At 37.3% G+C, this 20,285-nt stretch overlaps 1 protein-coding gene across 1 annotated transcript in view; it reads left to right on the forward strand.

Annotated features, from left to right (window-relative positions):
- The first annotated feature begins 2,514 nt into the window (after window positions 1-2,514).
- RB1 (RB transcriptional corepressor 1) overlaps window positions 2,515-20,285 on the forward strand; it is a 295,974-nt gene continuing 278,203 nt past the window's right edge. Inside the window, 2 exon segments of the mRNA XM_036011346.1 lie at window positions 2,515-2,809; window positions 5,964-6,090. Of these exon segments, the coding sequence (XP_035867239.1) occupies window positions 2,679-2,809; window positions 5,964-6,090 (258 nt within the window). The 5' untranslated portion in view covers window positions 2,515-2,678.

Below are 20,285 nucleotides of genomic sequence, written 5' to 3' on the forward strand. Positions count from 1 at the left end.
GAAATGTCTATCATAATTGTGGTAAATACAGATGTTGACAAACTGGTTTAATAAAGCAAGTCATATCTACATATAAAGAGTTTATTTCAGTTCCCAGAACTTTCCTGAGCTCTCCTGCCCTCCCCACTTTTATCAAACAAACATCTACTGTGTTCCCAACATTGTGCTAGGTACTAAGACTACCAAGATAATTTGGTCTCTATCCTGTAGGAGCTCATTAGAGAAATATTATAAGCTATGATGCTTTCTAGTTAAATCAGAGGCTCAGTTGTGGCACTGAAGACCCATATATATTTTTGATATTCCTACTGTGTCATCCTAAACATTTCTGCTTTATTTTTAGGTCAGATTGTTTTAAGTTACAATGGCTGCAACAATTGCAAGGGTAACATCCTCATAATAGTTAAGGAGAACTCTCATCTTTGTATCTCACTTCAGCAGGCTCCCAGTGGACTATCTTTGATCTAGCAAAGACCAATATTGCACCCTCAGCCCCTGCCTACACTAATCCTGGGCAAAGTGAATAGGATTATCACTTTGATGATGATATCTGTTCTCTGTGGCTGGAGCTGGGCAAGGACTCTACTGCCTGACAAACTTTTGGCCTCCAAGAGAGGGTTTCTAAGCTTTGGCAGATATAGCAGGCTTACAAATATACCTGGGTCATTGAATAGGCTGATAATTGCCAACACTTTATACATTCTGGCACATGCTGTGGTATACATAGAAAATGGTAATTCATCACACCAGTCACCTGGATATCCTCAAGAGGCTTGTAGCCATGGCTTTCCTGAAGGCTCAGCCCTGCTCAGCTTTTTCAGTAAGGAAATTCAGATCAGAGTACAACTTCTTTTGTTCACAGCACCTTAGTTGGGAAGTTTTGACTCGGCAATCCACAGCACCTGGCAAAGAGAGAAAAAACATGTACTCAGACTAGACCATCTATTATTATAAGTAAACACTAAGAGATGGAAGAGATGCAGTTTCTAAGTCAATGTTTGATGAAGGTGGTTCCAAAAAGAAGAGAACTGAAGCACAAGATGTGAGTCCCACTTCCCTAATAGACTCTTTTAAGTGAGTCTCTTGGCAAGCTCTTATGTGATGTTGGTTCCTTTGTACATGCTGCTTCTCTCTTCTTGGTGTTTTCTTTACCAATACAATGTAACAGATAAGTAGAGTCAAACATACCTTGTTCAAATCTTCTGCCATCCATTGGCTCTAGAATATTGGGCCAATTAATTAACTTTTCTGAGCTTGTTTCCTCATATGGAAAGTGGAATAATGCTATCACTAGTTATTTGAAATAATTATTTTTGAGGATTAAGATAATTATGTAAAATGGCCAGCACAACTCACCGTATGTAATGTTAACCAATAAAGATTTGAAGCTGTAAAATAAAAGTTCACTTGGAGGTCTTAAAAAAAGACTTTTAGAATCTGAGAGACCCAGATTCAGCCAGCAATTCAAACTTGTTCTGGGGAGAACAAAGGCAGGGTTTATAAAGGCAAAAATCACAAATGTAATCTTTTCATGCAAATGAAGGACTGCTGGGTAGGTTACAGGGATTGGTTAATTCCAATATGCAAATAAGAGATGAAAGGAAAAAAAAAACTTCCTACAACAGAGGAAGTTAAAGTCCATACATATAAATCCATTGAACAGTTACTATTCCAAGATGTTTATGACTGGGCCTTGAACTGAGTTTAGCAACAGATTTAGCAATTTAATAGCTAAACTGAGAACTGAAGCACAAGATATGAGTCCCACTTCCCTAATAGACTCTTTTAAGTGACTCTCTTGGCAATGTTTATTCCACTTAACTTTTTACATCTCCTTGATAAGATTCTTTTCAACTGCCACTACTCCTCTGAAAATGTGCCTTAGACATTTCTAGGTGCCTCCTGTTTTTTACACCATTGTTAAAACATTTATAACACTATAATCTGTTCTTTACCCACAGGCCTCCACCCTTCCCTAACTAGTGATCCCTAAAAGGCCAATAATTGACCTACAATTTGTATCTCATAGTTATTGGCAGAGTTCAGATACTAGTTAATATATGTTCCACCAATGTTTGTTTTTGTTTTGGCCCACTTTACTTAATAGATTGGGCCGCAGGACTGCGGTGGAGACCGAGGGCGCTGTCCTTGGAGGAGAGGGGCGTGCCCGCTGTGAGTGCACTCGCCTGATATTCTTGGCGGGGCCTGAGCCGCACCCCCTGATCCACTCACAGTTGAAGACGGGCCCAATCTCACCCACCAGACTCTGCAATGCCCCGTTACCGGCACCCAAGCCTGCAAGCGGGAGTTACGAGTAGTGACAGGTTCGGCCGGCGGCGGGGCCCCAGGGAAGGCGCCTGGGCGTAGGCCCGGGCTCCCAGCCCAGCCCGCCGGATCTCGTGCTTCCGCCCCGCACACCGCCGGACGCCCCGGTTCCCTCCTGTCAGCGGCGGGCCCAGGAGCCTCGCGGACGTGACGCCGCGGGCGGAAGTGACGTTTTCCCGCGGTTGGACGAGGCGCTAGCTGCCGGGCGGGGAGGGCTTGTCGGTTTTTCTCAGGGGACATTCACATTATTTTGTAACGAGAGTCGGGAGAGGACGGGGCGTGCCCGGGCGCGCGCGCGTCCTCCCGCCCCGGCTCTCCTCACTGCTAGCTAGCTCCTGCTCTGGCAGGGCGTCATGCCGCCCAAAATCCTCCGGAGAGAAGCCACCTCCGCTGCCGCCGCATCCCCTGCGGCGCCGCCGCCCCCTCCACCGCCCCCTCCAGAGGATGACCCTGAACAGGACAGTGGCTCTGAGGACTTGCCTAGGTGAGCAAGCAAAGCCGCTGCGTTGGCCGTTGCGCGGGAAGGGCTCCGGAAGGATGCGTCCGGCCGGGCGCCGCGGCGTCTGGCGGGGGCGCGTCTTCGCTGGGGTGCTGGTCTGGGTGGGAGGAGTGTCCCTCCCTCTCCTCCACCGCCGCGGGTCGCCCGAAGGAGGGTGACAGGAGTCTGATTTCGTGAGCGACGAGAGGGTGGCCGGCAGGAGTCTGGCTCCAGCTTGACAGGTGTTCGGCGGGTGGGGCTCGGATCCTTGAGCAAAGTGACAGGTGCCTTTCCTCCGCCTCACTAGAGGCTCGCAGGCGGCGGGTAATTTCAGGGCCCATCAAATGAAACAAAACAAAACACCCCCTGCCCCAAACCCCCAAAGGACTAGTTTGTAGTGGAGAGTTTCCTCTTGTTGAGATCTGTAGTACCCTGGGAGGTCGTGTGGCTTTCTGTTTTGGTCTCCCGATTGCAACAGTTGGAAATGTTTTCCTCTGGGCGAGCAACTGCATCTGAAGCCTTGTTTTGGGAGAGGCCAACCAGAAAAGCCTTGGAAGCTGCGGCAGAGACGCCATTGGACGTATATTCGGGGTGCGAGGTTTAAGTTGCCCCCAGGGTACTTGACTGAGGTGCTTTGTAGGCTTCTCTTACAGCAGTGCTTTGAGTATTTGGGGATACAGAGCCATTGTAGTGACTAGTGGAATATAACTCTTTGGAAGAACTGGTGTATGGCAAAAGTTTAGCCCAAGTGCTTAAACGTTTCTAAACTTTTTATTGCATAAAACTTCTTGCATGTTGGTTTGCTTCGGCATGTCTTATTTCTTACATTTTGCCTTTTAGCTTGGAGCCAGCAAGGGTCCTGGTGTTCCCCCCATCCCCTTTTTCTTGAGTACAAAATTAGTAGTGTTCTTGTGCTCCCATGAACATTTTTTTTTGCCTAAATGAAATTTAAATTTAAGAAAGTCATGTTATCATAAATATCACGATAATGCATTAGAACATGGGAGGAAGATATTTATTTATATTGCAACATCTTGTTTTTCTTGATTGTGATACTAAGAAGACCCTTAGCTTCAATATTAAGAAGCTAAGATTGAAGGAGTGTAATTGTCATTATTCTTGTCAGCACTGTTCCTACTTTGAGACTACATATCCATTTCAGGGGAATGAGATTCCCTCACCACTCCTTCCCTCTTTCTAGTCCATTGCCAAAATCTGTTTCTTTCACCTGGGCACACACTAACAGAATTCAGGCCAAACTTGTTAAAGACTGGAATGGGCTTTTGGAAATGGCTTCTGAAAGACCATAACAATATATTTAAAAAGACTGTCTTATGGGTCAATTGAAAGTCATACTCACCAGTTAAAAAAAGTCTGGGGATGTTCTGGGAGAAGAGATTAATTTCTTTTTTAAAAAGATGTTATCTATTTTCAAAGAGAGGGGAAGGGAAGAAGAAAGAGAGGGAGAGAAACATCGATTGGTTGCCTCTTGCACTGGGACTGAACTTGAAACCTAGGCATGTGCTGTGATGGGGAACTATGACCTTTTGCTTTGTGGAACAATGCCCAACTTAGTCACACTGGTCAGGGTGACATTACTTTATTTCTGATTAAACTCAGAAGCACCCAATACTTGAAAGTTTCCCTTTGGAAAGAGCAGTAAAGTCTCTTTTGTGAAGTGTTCCATGTTATTTACAGAACTTTGGAAGCACTCTTGATTATTGTATGGTAAGCAGAGATAATGAAGTTCTGGACACCACCTGGTGCTTTGTTTCTTTAATTATTTCCAATACTTTTTTCAAATATACTTTAAGTGATGGAATTATTAAATTCTTCTATTAGGCCAAACCATAGAAGATAGCTTGCTGTTGGTTATTTATATCCATAAAAGTGTTCTTTTAATACGGGTAATAATCATAATACCTCGAAGTAATAGGACAGTTTCCTCCAGCTGGTGTCAGAAGAGGAAGTGTGGTGAGGACTTGATGTACCATCACTGGCTCTGAAGCTGAAGTGGCCATGCGAGCGGGAATGCACGTGAATATACAAACTGTATAGCTTAACTACTTAGGAAGAATAGAACCACTGACTGGCAGTCTGAGGCCAAGAAACTTTCTTAGGGATGGATTTAGGTCCCATTCCAACTGCACCTCCAGTGATAGAGTTCATTTCTACCTTGAGAGTTGAGATCTTATTTCTGTTGCATTATCTCTTGCCTAAATGATGTAATTGAAATGAAAGTCCTCACTAGTAATAGCATGCTACCTTCATTGTTGAGATAACCGAAAGTTAATTATGTTTTGAAAGAGGGTTGACAGTCTGGAATAGTGGGCAAGAGCATGAATTATGAAGTTAGACCGTTGGGTTTTTGTCTAGGTTCTCACTTATTGGCTGTCATTCCACATGAGTGCTTAACCTTCTCTGATTTGGTACTTATCTGTAAAACAGGGATAATGAGAGTACTTACCTAATAGGACCAATATGGGGATTCAGTGAAACCCCATATGCATCTAAGCTACTTTATAGGGGATCATAATAAATGCTCAGAAACTATTTGCTATTTCTCATGTTATTATGCATATATTTTTGACAATATTATACATACTGCTAATATACAAAAATTGTTAGGTATCCCTCATAATATTATATGTCAAAAAGACATTAAATGAATGAAAAGGAATTAACCAAAAATAATAATTTATGTCAATTTAATCATCATGTGAGAAATGGTAGTAGGTAGATTGTGTATATGAAATATTGTTAAGGGTAGACTCTATTTTAACTAAGTCACAGATAATGAATTGATTCTGTAATAATGGGCTTTCCTCTTCTTGTTGTTATTGTTATCCCAATTTTCCCAAACAGCTTTAGCTATTTTATTGACTGACTTTCCTCACAAAGCTATTTTGCTGCTCTGAAGTATATGTGATTCACCAAGTCAATAAACATTTTTCATTGTGTGGTATCCTTACTTTGGAAAGTCTATGAAAAAGATAGCTTAAAGGGTAATTTTTTTTCAAGGGTAAATGAGATCCCAAAGTATTTAGTGATGCTATCTTTCAGAATACTACCATTATTAGCAAACCATTGAAACAAATGCTTACTTAATTAGTTTGATTTGTAATTTTGTGTCTATTAAATGTATATTTTTATTTAATAGGCTTGAGTTTGAAGAAACTGAAGAACCTGACTTTACTGCATTATGTCAGAAATTAAAGATATCAGATCATGTCAGAGAAAGAGCTTGGTTAACTTGGGAGAAAGTTTTGTCTGCAGATGGAGTATTGGTAAGGATTTCCCTAAAATTTTTGAATACAGTTTTTTACTTTAAACATAATTTCTTTGACTTCTAGTCAAGATGGTGGCATAAGTAAACATGGCTTGCCTCCTTGCACAACCACATCATAAATTATAACTAAAATATAGAGCAACGATCACTCATAACCATCAGAAATCAAGTTGAATGGAAGGCTGACAACTACAGACCAAAGAAACCACATCCATCCAGACTGGTAGGAGGGGTGAAGACATGGAATGGGCTGGTCCCATATCCATGTGTAGTGGATAAAAATTTGGGAGGGATATCTCAGGAGCGAGGAGTATCAGTCTCTTACCAGGCACTCCATCCCAGTGTTCCAGTGTCAGGATGATAAGTTCCCACAACCTCTGGCTGCAAAAACCAGTGGAAATTGAGTTGATCGAAGAAACTTCTAGATTCCCAAACAGTTTCCCTTAAAAAACCCACACATGGACTTACTCAGATCACTCCCTCTGAGATCCAGGATAGGATGGCAGCATGAAAGGCACCAGTGGCATACTAGGAGAGGCTGAAGTGTCTGGCATCTGGGCTGACAGGGCCATTGTGTCTTTTCTGAGTCCTCCCACTGCAGAGCCAGGGAGCCAGCAGGCTGGTGCCATATTTGAGACTACATCCCCTGGCTAACACTGACCCACCTTGGAGATCCCCAGAGATTCTGCCCCACCCAACTTACAGGCGCACCCAAGCTCCTTTTCCATATGAATGATGGTGTTGGCTCATGCTTTACAACTTCCTAAATCCTCTCAAATAAACAATAGCCAGCCTTAGTAGGCCCCAACTCCTGGACCTCTTGCTATGTGGCCCCAGACCTAGTGCTAGCAGCAACCAGCCTAGAAACACAGCTTGGCTTCTCCCAGGAATCTCCAAACCCAGCATAAGTAGCAGCCATCTCAGATTGCTTTATAACTCATGCAGCATGGCCCTGGGCATATCACAGGTGGAGGCTGAGCTTGGCCTGCACCACCTAGGAAAACCTAGAACCTGCATACCCAGTGGACAGCTACAGACCATATCAGAGTATCACTGCCTTGCCCCCACTCAGCTGATCCTCCACGGAAGGCAGAGGTTGGTGGTCAGTGGTCACACCTCTGGCTGGCTGGTCTGGGTAAATCCCTCCCATTGGCCTGCCAACAGCAAACAAGACTCAACTATAAGAGGAGGGTATACTCAGCCCACACGAAGGGCACACTTCAAGCTGGCAGCTTGGCTGATAAGGGAGGCTGTGCCACTGGGCCTTACAGGACACCTACTATATCAGGCCACAATACTAACACAGGGAGTCATAGCAGCTTTACGTAATACATAGAAAATACATAGAAACAAACATAGGAAGGCTGCCAAAATGAGGATACAAAGAAACATGGCCCAAATGAAAGGATAAATCAAAATTCCAGAAAAAGAACTAAACAAAATGGAGATAAGCACTATATCAGTTGCAGTTCAAAACACTGGTTATAAGGATGCTTAAGGAACTTAATGAGGTCTCAACAGCACAAAAATAATCTAGTCAGAAATGAAGGATACACTAATTGAGATAAAGAAATAAATTTACAGGGAAACAATAATAGAGTGGATGAAGCCGGGAATCAAATCAATTATTTGGAACATAAGGAAGGAAAAAACAACCAATCAGAACAACAAGAAGAAAAAAGAATCCAAAGAAATTGAGGCTAGTGTAAGCAACCTTGGGACAACTTCAAGCATTCCAACATTCATATCATAGAGAAAGAGCAAGAAATTGGAAATATATTTGAAAAAATAATGAAAGAAAGCTTCCCTAATTTGATGAAGATAATAGACATACAAGTCCAGAAGGCATAGGGAGTCTCAAACAAGATGGGTGCACAAAGGCCCACTTCAAGATATATCATAGTTAAAATGCCAAGGGTTAAAGATAAAGAGAGAATCTTAAAACCATCAAGAGAAAACAGTTAGTTAACCTACAGGGGGATTCCCATAAAAGTGCCTGCCGATTTCTCAAAATAAACTTTGTTAGAAGGGACTGGCAAGAAATACTTAAAATCACGAAAAATAGGGGACCTACAGCTAAGATTGTTCTACCCAGGAAAGCTATCATTTAGAATTGAATGACAGATAAAGAGCTTCCCAGACAAGAAAAAAGTAAAGGAGTTCTTCATCACCAAACCATTATTATATGTGATGTTAAAGGGACTTTTTTAAGAAAAAGAAGAGGGTCAAAACTATGAACAATAAAATGGCAATAAATATGTGTCTATCAACAATTGGATCTAAAAAACAAACTAAGAAAACAAGAAGAGCAGAGACAGAATCATGGATATGGAGAACATCTATGGTTGCCAGATGGGTTGGGAATATGGGGCAATGGATGAAGAGGTAAGGGGATTAAGGAGTAGCCATGGGGATGTACAGTACTGTATAGGAAATGGAATAGCTAAAGAACTTATACGCATGACCCATGGACATAAGCTAAGTGAGGGTATTGCCTGAGGGAGTGGGGAGTGCTGAGTGGAGGAGTGCAAAGGGGGAAAAATTGGGACAACTGTGAAAGCATAATCAATAAAATAAAATAAATATACATTTAAAAAAGAACAAAAATAGTTTTTGGATCACTGTAGAAAATTTGGAAAATAGAAAAATAGGAAGAGAAGAAAAGCTAGTAATAATTCTATTTCCCACAGGTAATTTACCTCTGATAACATTAACAAAATCACCACGTAAACACCCTCCAAAGAATTTTAATGTGAACATTAAATATATTTTATTTATAAGTACTTCACTATAATATACTTTAAGAAAAACAAACTCAAACCTGATAAAGTAATTTTTAATATCATAATATGCAGTGAGTGTTCAAATTTCTTATAGGTCTTAGAATTAGTTTTGTTAGAATTCAGGACTTTTTATAATATTTTGATGTTTCTTCCAGTTTTTCTTTGTACATATGTGTATTTATAATAATAATAACACTTGAAAATAATTACTACTGTACTGGGGAAAATAATTACTATGTACTGGGGAAATATTGTAAGCACTTTGCAAATTACTCATTTACCAATCCACTGGGATGTGAAATATAAAATCTTTATTTTACAGATGAAGACACTGAAGTAGAGTGAGGCTAAGTAACTTGACCCAGGTCTCTGGTTAGTAAGATCTAAAACACAGATTTGGGGTCATACATATCGTTTTATATATATAGTTATATGTACTTTTGTGTCTTGATTTAAATATTTTTTCTTAACATATCATGAGCATTTTTTTGTTATTAAATTTTTTAACATTTGATAATATAGTTTCCAGTGCTAGTATAATATTTTGTTAGATGCCTTTTAATTTTTTAACTTAGTATTAGACACTTTTCCCCAGCTTTTTTGCTCTATAAAATAATGAGATAAATGTCCTTCCTCATTCGTAAGAATAATGCCTGGCACCAAATAAGTCCTTGATAATTTGTTAGATAAATAATGAATGACTCTCTGATTATAAGAGTAGATATTTACAGGTTGAATTACTGAATCAAGAAGAGGAACATTTATAAAACTCTTGGTAACTGTTGCTAAATTGTTCTCCAGACAGTCACTTTTGAACTTAATTTCTCATCAGCATTGTATTAGAGTACATCTGTATGTTTTATGAAAAAAAAAACAACTTTTATTTATTTATTTTTAGAGAGAGGGGAAGGGAAGGAGAAAGAGAGGGAGAGAAACATAGATATGTGCGAGAAACATCAATGGTTTGTCTCTCAGAGGCCCCCAACCTGGGGCCTGGCCTCAGATCCAGCCACATTGTTGTGGGGTGGTGCAGGGAGTTGAACCACTGCGCTTTTTCTTTGCAGGATGACATCCAGTCCACTGAGCCACACCAGTCAGGGTTATGGCTGTCTCTCTTTACTGGTTAGATTAACACAGCACACTATATTTATATACATCCCCCCAAAATAATTATTTAAAACCATTTAAAAAATCTCTGGTGTCTTAGTCTGTTCTGGCTACTATAACAAAATACCATTAACAACAAAAATTTATTTCTCACAGTTCCGGAAGCTGAGAGGTTCAAGATCATGGTGCTGGCAGATTCTGTGTTTGGCAAGGGCCTACTTCTGACTCACAGTGCCTTGTCACTGGCCTCACATGACAGAAAGAGTGGGAGCTTTCTTTAGCCTCATTTATAAAAGCACTTACCCCATTCATGGGGGTTCTGCTTTTATGACCTAATCACGTCCTAAAGTCCCCATCTCCTAGTACCATCATGTTGGACACTAGGATTTAGCCTATGAATTTGGGAAGGATGTAAGCATTCAGTCAATAGGATCTAGTAATAAAAAGGGGAAAATGAATCCCACAGTTCTAAAGATCTGAACATGTTCTAGATCTCCTTACTAAAAAGGAATACTAAAGTATCTTGATGTAGACTGGTATTATCATCCTAAAGCATCTAATGTATAACCATTGATTTGGATACTTCATATACAAAGCTGTTTTTGTGCATATGCAGTAAAGGGAGTCATAGCTTCTTCACTTCCCTCTGTGCCATAAAAACTAGGCTTTTAGTTTTTTATAGAGTTGTGAAAAGGTAGCTGATTATAGAAAGTATTAGTGATTATAGGTAGTCTCCTATTTATAAGTGGACTGTGTTCTAAATCTCTACAAGTAGTACAATATGGTAGTTAGGTTTCTAGTTAGTCCATACAAAACTTTTTTTGTATTTAACAGTAGCAATAATACTGTATTTTGCTGTGTATAATGTGCACCCACATTTTTGGCCTGAATTTTTAGGAAAAAAAATCACTTAAATTTTTATTTATTTATTTATTTATATTTAGATACTTGTTTTTTGTATTATAAAGGAATTTTAGCATTTATTTTTGAACATATTATGGTACAAGAAATTTTATGTAACAAATAATTACAAAACATAAGAACAGATACAAGGTATTTAAGCTACTACCCATTTATAATGTGCATCCTTATTTTCTCTAAAAAAAATTGGGCAAAAAGTGTGTATTACACATGGCAAAATATGGGTAGTTTTAATTGTGGAGGCTTTCTTGGGCCTCAGACTTGAATACATGTATGAGTAAATGTTACTACTTTCTTTTTTTTCTTTTTTCTTTTTATTTTTTAAAAAGATTTTATTTATTTTTAGACAGGAAGGGAGGGAGAAAGAGAGGGAAACATCAATGTGTGGTTGCCTCTCGCTCATTCTCCACTGGGGACCTGGCCTGCAACCCAGGCATGTGTTCTGACCAGAAATCAAACTGGTGACCCTTTGGTTTGCAGGCTGGTACTCAATCCATTGAGCCACACCAGTCAGGGCAATTTTCAGTGATTGGCCATCTTAACAAAGTGCTACCTGGAAGGAAGCAGGACTAGAGTGAGGTTAAACCTGCAATTGGTAAGGAAGCTGCAGTCACTCATCTTGGCTAGCATGGGGGGATGATTGCTTATTTTTGTGGTTTGGAGAATATTCATGTTTTCATTTCTCATCAGACATGGTTCCAGAGGGGCCTAATTTTTGTTATTACTTTCTTATCCTACCCTTTTCTCCTCCTGGCTTTGATGGAGCTCAGGATGGGGATCAAAACATGTGAAATCATTTCTGGTTGTGGACCGGAGGAAGACAAGAAAAGAATGTCATGTTACCTTTGGGATTTTGGGTACCTTTTGGGGGGATATGACAGAGGATGATGATATATTGTTCTGTTACAATTCATCATGGTTCTACCTAGAAATGTTAAGTGATATTTAACTTTTTGAGGGTTGGCCTGAAAATTTAGCCTCTGTTTATACAATAATTTATGAGGGGAAATGTGACAGAGTATGTGCTGAAAAGCAAACGTAATGACAAAATGAACCTGTTTTCGAAGTAGCTATGCTAATTGTAATTGTTATCTTTGAAACAAAATGTGGTAACACAGGGAGCTCTTCTTGGCAACTGAAAGTAGATGATGTTTGTTGGAGTAGAGCAGTGATTTTTAAACTTTTTCAATTCATAGCACACCTAAACTAATTACTAAAATTCTGTGGCACACCAAAAAATATTTTTTGCTGATCAGACAAAAAAATAGGTGTAATTTTGCTTCATTCACACTGGATGGCAATTGTGGCATTGGCTATCATTTTTTAATTTGACAGTCTACAGGAAAAGAGGTCAGTGCCCCTGAATAAATAGTCAGATATCACATGTTTTAAAAATTCTTGTGGCACACTGGTTGAAAATCTCTGGAATAGAGGATGGGCTAAGAGCAAGGATTTGTTGTCAGACTAGGCTGACTCAAGTCTCAGATCTACCATTTATTAGCTCCATGATCTTGAACAAGTTATCTAAAATCTCCAAGCCTAAATTTTCTTATCTATAAAAAGGACAAGTAATATTGGGTTGGCCAAAAGGTCTGTTTCGTTTTTTCCATAAAATAAAAGACACATTTTTAATTTTCACCAGTAACTTTATTGATTTTCATATTTTGATTATTTGGCTATTACCTGCTATTGATATCTAGTAGGTAGAGGCCAGGGGTGCTGCTAAACATCTTCCAGTGCATAAGACAGTCCTACAGCAAAGAATTATTTGGTCAAAGCATCAATGATAACAAGAAACATCGCAAAGCTTTTGGTATGTTTGATCACTTTTGACATGTTTGATCAGTCACAATACCTTCTCCAAACACTGCAAATCTTTTTTGCATTTTGATTGTATTTTACTTTTCTTGAAATGGTAAAGCACACTATGCCAAAAAGGTTGTGTATGTTTTCCATCTTTAATATTAAAATGGCTATACTCAAATTTACCAATTTTGATGTTTTCTAAATGAATGCCAACAGGACAGCTGTCACAATACAATCTAACAAAATTATTTTGAATGAAGTTAAACATAGTTAAACACTACTAAAGCCATCATGTGGAAAAAACCAAATGGACTTTTTGGCTAACCCAGTAATTTCTGGATATTGGAGTTACTATGTAGATTAATAAATATATGCGTATAAAGCACTTATTAGTGTAAATGAGTCACTGTATTAAGTCATGCAAGCAGAATAATTTGACTTAAGAATAAATATAAATTTTTAGGAGAACTTAGAGTCAGTTAAATAGTTGAATTTTAAGTGTATATGTAATGATTTTGATGTAACTTTGGTGAAACTTTGCTAAAATACATATTTTTAAGTTCCTGAGAGTTAGAAAAGTTGTCCATGCATACATGCATACATGAACAACAATTTTTTTAAGGAAAGTTTTGTGGTATTTTATCTAGAAAAGTGGTTTCTCTCTTCTGTGTAAATGTTTAATAAGTATGTAATACATGATTGCTGTCTTAAGATTCAATTGTGTTCATGCTGCTTATAGGGTATGAATAAGGGACTTTTTGTTAAGAAACTGGCCTTAACTGCTGTTCATATTGTGACTTACAGTGAATCAGATGTTAAAATTTTGGTTTTCTTTCTGCGTCTTGAATTCATAGCACACCTAAACTAATTATTAAAATTCTGTGGCACACCAAAAAATATTTGGTGGTAGATTGGAAAGGCCATGGACTTCAAGGCAGACAACTTTGATTGTAGTTGTACTATACCTATATGATTTTAGGCAAATTGGTTAATTCTCTAAGTCTCAGTTTGCTCATCTGTGAAGTAGAAATCATGCCTGAATGTCAAACCTGTTAGGGTAGTGTGTGTGTGTGTGTGTGTGTGTGTGTGTGTATTTGAGAGCATACACATGTGTATATCTATACACACACACACACACACACACACATATTCAGAGCTTTGCACTATATTGCCATTGATAGAGGCATTTCTTTTTTGCGATGAGTCATTATATTTAGAAAGAAAATGGAAAAGAATAGTTTAGAACTGGAATAATTCTGGGCATTCTATTTAAGTTATGGTACAGAAATATGAAGAGTTTTCATAATAACCTTTAAAAGCAGGTTGTCTTTTTAAAAATTATGTGTAATGACAGTTCTTTATTATTTTCCAGCCCTTAGTAATATATGTGCCCTTTCTATTTGAAGGTGGTGGTAATATTCTTACTGCATTCAGGTATTGCTGAGAGATAGTTTTCTGAGGAAGCATATATGAACATGTATATGAATATTACATTTTGTCTTGTTAATGAAGGCTACTTGCATCTTCTTTTATTTCTGAATCCACTTCCAAGATTAATTAAAAAACATTTTATTATTGAGAATTTCAGACATTTATAAAAGTAGGTAGAGAAAATAATGTGAACTCTTGCCAACCTCTTAACCCATTTCAGCAGTTAACCATGGCCGTAGTATATTCTCCCTGAGCCAAAATTATTTTAAAGTAAATCCCAGGCAGGACGTTTCCTCTATAAATATTTCAGTATGTATGCGGAAAAGATAACTGAAAAAATAATCAGTTCATTACACCTAACAAAATTAATGACAATTTCTTAATATTAAATATCTAGTCTGTAAAATTTCTCAGTTTCATTATTTTTTTCATTATGCTCTAATCAGGATTCAAATAAGATTCGTATACAAAGATTGGTTGATTAATCTCTTAGATATCTTTTAATCCATAGGCTTTATTTTCTTTTTCCCTCCTCCTTTCTCTCTATTCTCTTTAACTTCATTTTTTGAAGAAACTGGATTTTTTATCCTGTGTAGTTTCCTATATTTCAGGTGGAAACTTCCTGAAGGAAGTTTCACCTCCTTCATTGTTAAACATATTTATCTAATTTTCTAGAAGTAGATCTAGAGGTCTGATTAGATCCTGGTTCAATAGTTTTTGGAAGAAATACTTCAGAGATTTTGTTGTGTGTGGCGTTAGGAGGCTGAGAATGTTTTTTCTCTCTCTCTTGATGTAAGCTATTATTACTGAATACATTTGGTGTTGTTAAATGGTGAACTGATAACTCTTTCATTCCTTTTTCAATTATTAGTTGTAATTCTTCTATAAAGAGAAACTTTTCTCCTACTGTTTTCCATAGTGGCTGCACCAGTCTGCAATCCCACTAACAGTGCACCAGGGTTCCCTTTTCTCCACATCGTCTCTAACGCTTGATGATTTGTTTATGATGGCCATTCTCACCAGTGTGAAGTGCTATCTCATTGTGGTTTTCATTTGCATCTCTCTGATGGCTAACAATACTGAGCATCTTTACATATGTCTCTGAACCCTTTGTATGTCCTCCTTAGAGAAGGGTCTGTTCAAAGTCCTTTGCCCATTTTTTAATTGTTTTTTTTTTTGTCTTCCTAGAGTGGAGTCGTGTGAGATCTTTATATATTTTGAAGATCATACCCTTGTCTGAGGTATCATTGGCAAATATGTTTTCCCATATGGTTGGTTCTATTTTCATTTTTTTCTGTTTTCATTTTAATGCTGTTTTCTTTAGTCATGCAGAAGCTTTTTATTTGGAGAGATCCCATTTGTTTATTCTTTCCTTTATGTTCTTTGCTCTAGGGGACATATGAGTGAAAATATTGCTACATGGAGTATCTGAGATTTTCCTGCCTATGTTCACCTGAGGAACTTTAATGGTGTCACAGCTTATATTTAAATCTTTTATCCACCTTGAATTTATTTTTGTGTATGGTGTAAATTGGTGATCAAGTTTCATTATTTTGCATGTAGCTGTCCAGCTCTCCCAACACCATTTGTTGAAGAGGCTATTTTTACTCCATTTTATGCTGCTGCCCACTTTGTCAAATATTAATTTACCATAGAGAGTTGGGTTTATTTCTGGGTTCTCTGTTCTGTTCCATTGGTTTGTATGTCTGTTCTTATGCTAGTACCATGCTGTGTTGATTACAGTGGCCTTGAAATACAGTTTGATATCAGGTATTGTGATCCTTTCTATTTTGTTCTTTCTCAAATTTGCTGCAACTATTCGGGATCATTTATAGTTCCGTATACATTTTTGAACTGTTCGTTCTATATCTTTGAAATATGCCATTGGTGCCCTGGCTGGCGTAGCTCAGTGGATTGAGTGTGGGCTGAGAACCAAAGCATCATAGGTTCGATTCCCAGTCAGGGCACATGCCTGGGTTGCAAGCCATGGCCCCCAGCAACCACACATTGATGTTTCTCTCTCTCTTTCTTCCTCCCTTCCCTCTCTAAAGGTAAATAAATAAAATCTTTAAAAATGTATAAAAAAAGAAATATGCCATTGGTACTTTAATAGGTATTGCATTGAATCTATAAATTGTTTGGGGGTAGTATGGAATTTTTTCCTCAGAAAACTAAAAATGTAACTGTCTTTTGACCTGGCAATTCCGCTGCTAGGATTATATCCTAAGAACCCTGCAACACCAATTGAAAAGAACCTATGCACTTCAGTGTTCATTGCAGCACAATTTACAATTGTCAAGTGCTGGAAGCAACCTAAGTGTCCATCACTAAATGAGTGGATCAAAAAACTATGGTACATTTACACAGTGGATTACCACTCAGCAAAAAGAAAGAAGGAGCTCCTATCTTTGTGGCAGCATGGATGGAACTGGGAGTATTATGCTGAGTGAAATAATCCAGGCAGGGAAAGACAATACCATATGATCTCACCTTTAAGTGGAACCTACTCAAAACAAACAAGCTAGCAAAATATAACCAGAGACATTGAAATTAATAACAAACAGACGGTAACAAGATGGGAGATGGGAGGGGATAGTGGCGGGGGAAAGATGAAGTGTTTTCAGGAACAAGTATACAGGACACATAGACAAAACCAAGGCCAGTTGGAATCAGGGGAGGGAGGTGGGGATGGCTGGGGTTGGGGGGAGAGTAGGGGAGAAAGGGCAGACAACTGTAGCTGAACAACAATAAAATTAAAAAAATGAAAAAAAAAAAACCTTTTCTCCATTAACTATTCTTATTGTAAAGTGTAATTCATTCAGAAAATGTAGGATAAGTGCTTTATTCTTTGTTTTTATTGACTAATTTTCAAACTAATTAGTTCTGTGACATCCTCCAAAGATGATCAATGATTTATAATTATCTTTTCAAGTATTATATTGACAGTACCAATAGAACAGTTTGGCTTTATATGCACACATAATAAGATCTTTCCTCAATGATAATGTGACATTTTATAATTTCAGTAAGTTTATATAAATGGGATCATGTGTTATTTAATCTTGGGCCTGACTTTTTTACACTCAGTATATTTTTCTTGGGATTCATTGAAGTTGTGTATCTATATTTTAGTTTGCTTGTGCTGCCATAATAAAATACTACAGACTGAGTGGCTTAAAAACAGAAATGTATTTTCTTACAGTCCTAGAGGCTAGAAGTCCAAGAAGATATGTCCACAGGTTTGGTGTCTTCTGAGGCCTCCCTTTTTGACTAGCAGATGGCCACCTGTCCTTGTGTTCTGGAATGGTTTTCTTATGTGCATATCCCTGTTGTTTTTTTTTAGTCCAAATTTGTGTTTTTATAAAGACACTAGTCATATTGGATTAGGGCCCAACCTAATGTCCTAATTTTTACTTTACCTTTTTGAGGCCCATCTCAAAATATAGTCCCATTCTCAGGTGTTTGGGGTTAAAGCTTCAACAGATGAATTTTTTATGGGGGTCACAATTCAGCTTATTGCAAATAGTTTGTTCCTTTTTAAAAATTAATTAATATTTTTATTAAATATATTTGGGTGACATTGGTTAATAAAATTATATAGGTTTTAGATGTATAGTTCTATAATATTATCTCTATATTGCATTGTGTGTTTACCACCCAAAGTCAAATCTCCTGTCACTATATATTTGACCTCCTCATACTTTACTATTCTCCCCCTTCTCTTTGGTAACCACTGTATCATTGTCTTTGTGAGTTTTTGTTTATGTGTCTTGTTTGTTCATTTGTTTTTAGTTTTATATTCCACGTAGGAGTGAAATCCCCTTTTTTCCTCTGCTGAGGAGTATTCCAGGGTATAGCCAGCACAGTTTGTTTAACCATTTACTCATTGAAACATATCTAGTGCTTCCCAGATAAGGTCAAGTTAAAGGAGTTCATTATGACCATGCCCTTATTATATGAAATGTTAAAGGGACTTATTTAAGAAAAAGAAGATCAAACATATGAACAGTAAAATGACAACAAACTCACAACTATTAACAACCAAACCAGAAAAACAAAAACAAAAAATAAACTAAGCAAACAAACAGAATCACAGAAATGGAGATCACATGTAGGGTTATCAGTGGGGAGGGCGAGAAGGGATAATGGGGGAAAAGCTACAGGGAATAAGAAGCATGAATGGTAGGTACAAAATAGACAGGGGGAGGTTAAGAATAGTGTAGGAAATGTAGAAGCCAAAGAACTTATATGTACAACCCATAAACATGAACTAAGCAGAGGGAATGCTGGTGAGAGGGGGGTGCCAGGTGGAGGGGAATAAAAGGGGGAAACATGGGACAACTATAATAGCATAATCAATAAAATGTATTTTTTAAAAAATTAATTTTTATAAGTTTAAGTCATTATGAATAAAGCTGCTATGGACATTCATGTATAGGTTTTTGTGTGGACATCAATTTCATTCTTCTGGTGAATAAATGCCCAAGAATGTAGCTGCTGGTCATGTGGTATGGTCATATGTTTAATTGTATAAGAAACTGTGAAACTTTTTAGGAGTGTTTGTACCATGTCATATTCCAAATGTCAGCAAATGGTGATCTTCTGTGCATCTTTGCCAACATTTGAAAGTGTTACTATTTTTATTTTAGCCATTCTTACAGGTGTGTAGTGACATCTCATTGTGGTTTTAATTTACATTTTCCTGATGGCTAATGATATGGTACATACTTTTTAATAGATTTGTTTTTAAAGAACAGTTTTAGGCTCACAAAAAAATGGTAGACGGTACAGAGATTATGCACATATCCCATCCACATATGCATAGCCTTTCTCCCATTATCAATATCCCCATAAGAGTGCTATATTTGCTAAAATTGATGAAGCTACATTGTTACATCATTATTACCCAAAGTCCATAGTTCTTGGTCTTCTAAATGTGCTTTTTTGGTCATTTGTTTGTCATCATCAGTGAAATGTCTATGTCTTTTGCCCATTTTGTGATTTCATAGGGTTTTCTACATACACAGTTAGGCAGTCTGTCAATAGTGACAGTTTTATTTCTTCCTTTCTAATCATTGTGCTTTTTTAAAAATTGGCTGTTGGTACTGGCTAAGAGTTTAATACAATGTTCAATAGAAATGGTGAGAGTTTCTCCTCTTAGGGAGAAATCATTCTGTTTTTCACTCTCGGGTATAATATTAGGGGTAGATTTTTCTTGGGTGTCCTTTATTAGATCAAGGAATTTTCCTTCTATTCTCTTCTGTTTCTAGTTTACAGAGTTATTTTTCAGTATATCAAAAATAAACATTGGATTTTATCAAGTGCTTTTTCTGTATCTTTTGAGATGGTCACATTCTTTTCCATTTTTAGATTGTTTGTATGATGAATATTGACTAATTTTCAAATGTTAAAGCAACCTTACATTCCTGGTATAAACTCTAGTTGATCATGATATATGATCCTTTTCATATATTGTTGGATTTCATTTCCTAAACTTTTGTTAAGAATTTTTGCATAGATACTTATGAAGGACAGTGATATGTAGTTTTCTGTTTTTCAAAATTTTTTTCATTTTGTGACAAAATAATGCTGGCCTCATCGAATGAATTGGGAAATAACTTTCTTCAGTTTTCTTGGTAGAGTTTTTATAAAATTGATATATCTCTGTTAAATGTTTCATGAATCTGTATGGGCCTGGAGTTTTCTTTGTGGGAAGCTTCTTAACTAAAAATACAATTTCTTTAATAGGTATGGGCAATTCATGTTTATTTCTTACTTTTATAGTAAGCTTTGGCTGTTTTGTGTTTTTTAAGGAATTTATCCATTTCAATTCAGTTGAATTTTGTCATAAAATTATTTTTAATATTCCTTTATTATACATTAATATTATCTTAACATACTTAGTTATTAATATATCATATGTATTACATATTTATATAAATAATGAAATGACCCTCTTTGTCCTGCATAATGTTCTTTGCTCTGGGATCTACTTTTTGATATAGACATGTTAGCTTTTTTTAGTTAACTATTTGGTATAGTATATCTACGTTTTAGTCCTTTTACTATTAACCTTTGTGTCTTTATATTTAAAATGGATTTCTTTTTTTTTAATTTTTTTTTTTATTTTAATCATTGTTCAAGT

Source organism: Phyllostomus discolor, chromosome 11, assembly GCF_004126475.2.
Source record: "Phyllostomus discolor isolate MPI-MPIP mPhyDis1 chromosome 11, mPhyDis1.pri.v3, whole genome shotgun sequence".
In the NCBI taxonomy this organism is placed as follows: domain Eukaryota; kingdom Metazoa; phylum Chordata; class Mammalia; order Chiroptera; family Phyllostomidae; genus Phyllostomus; species Phyllostomus discolor.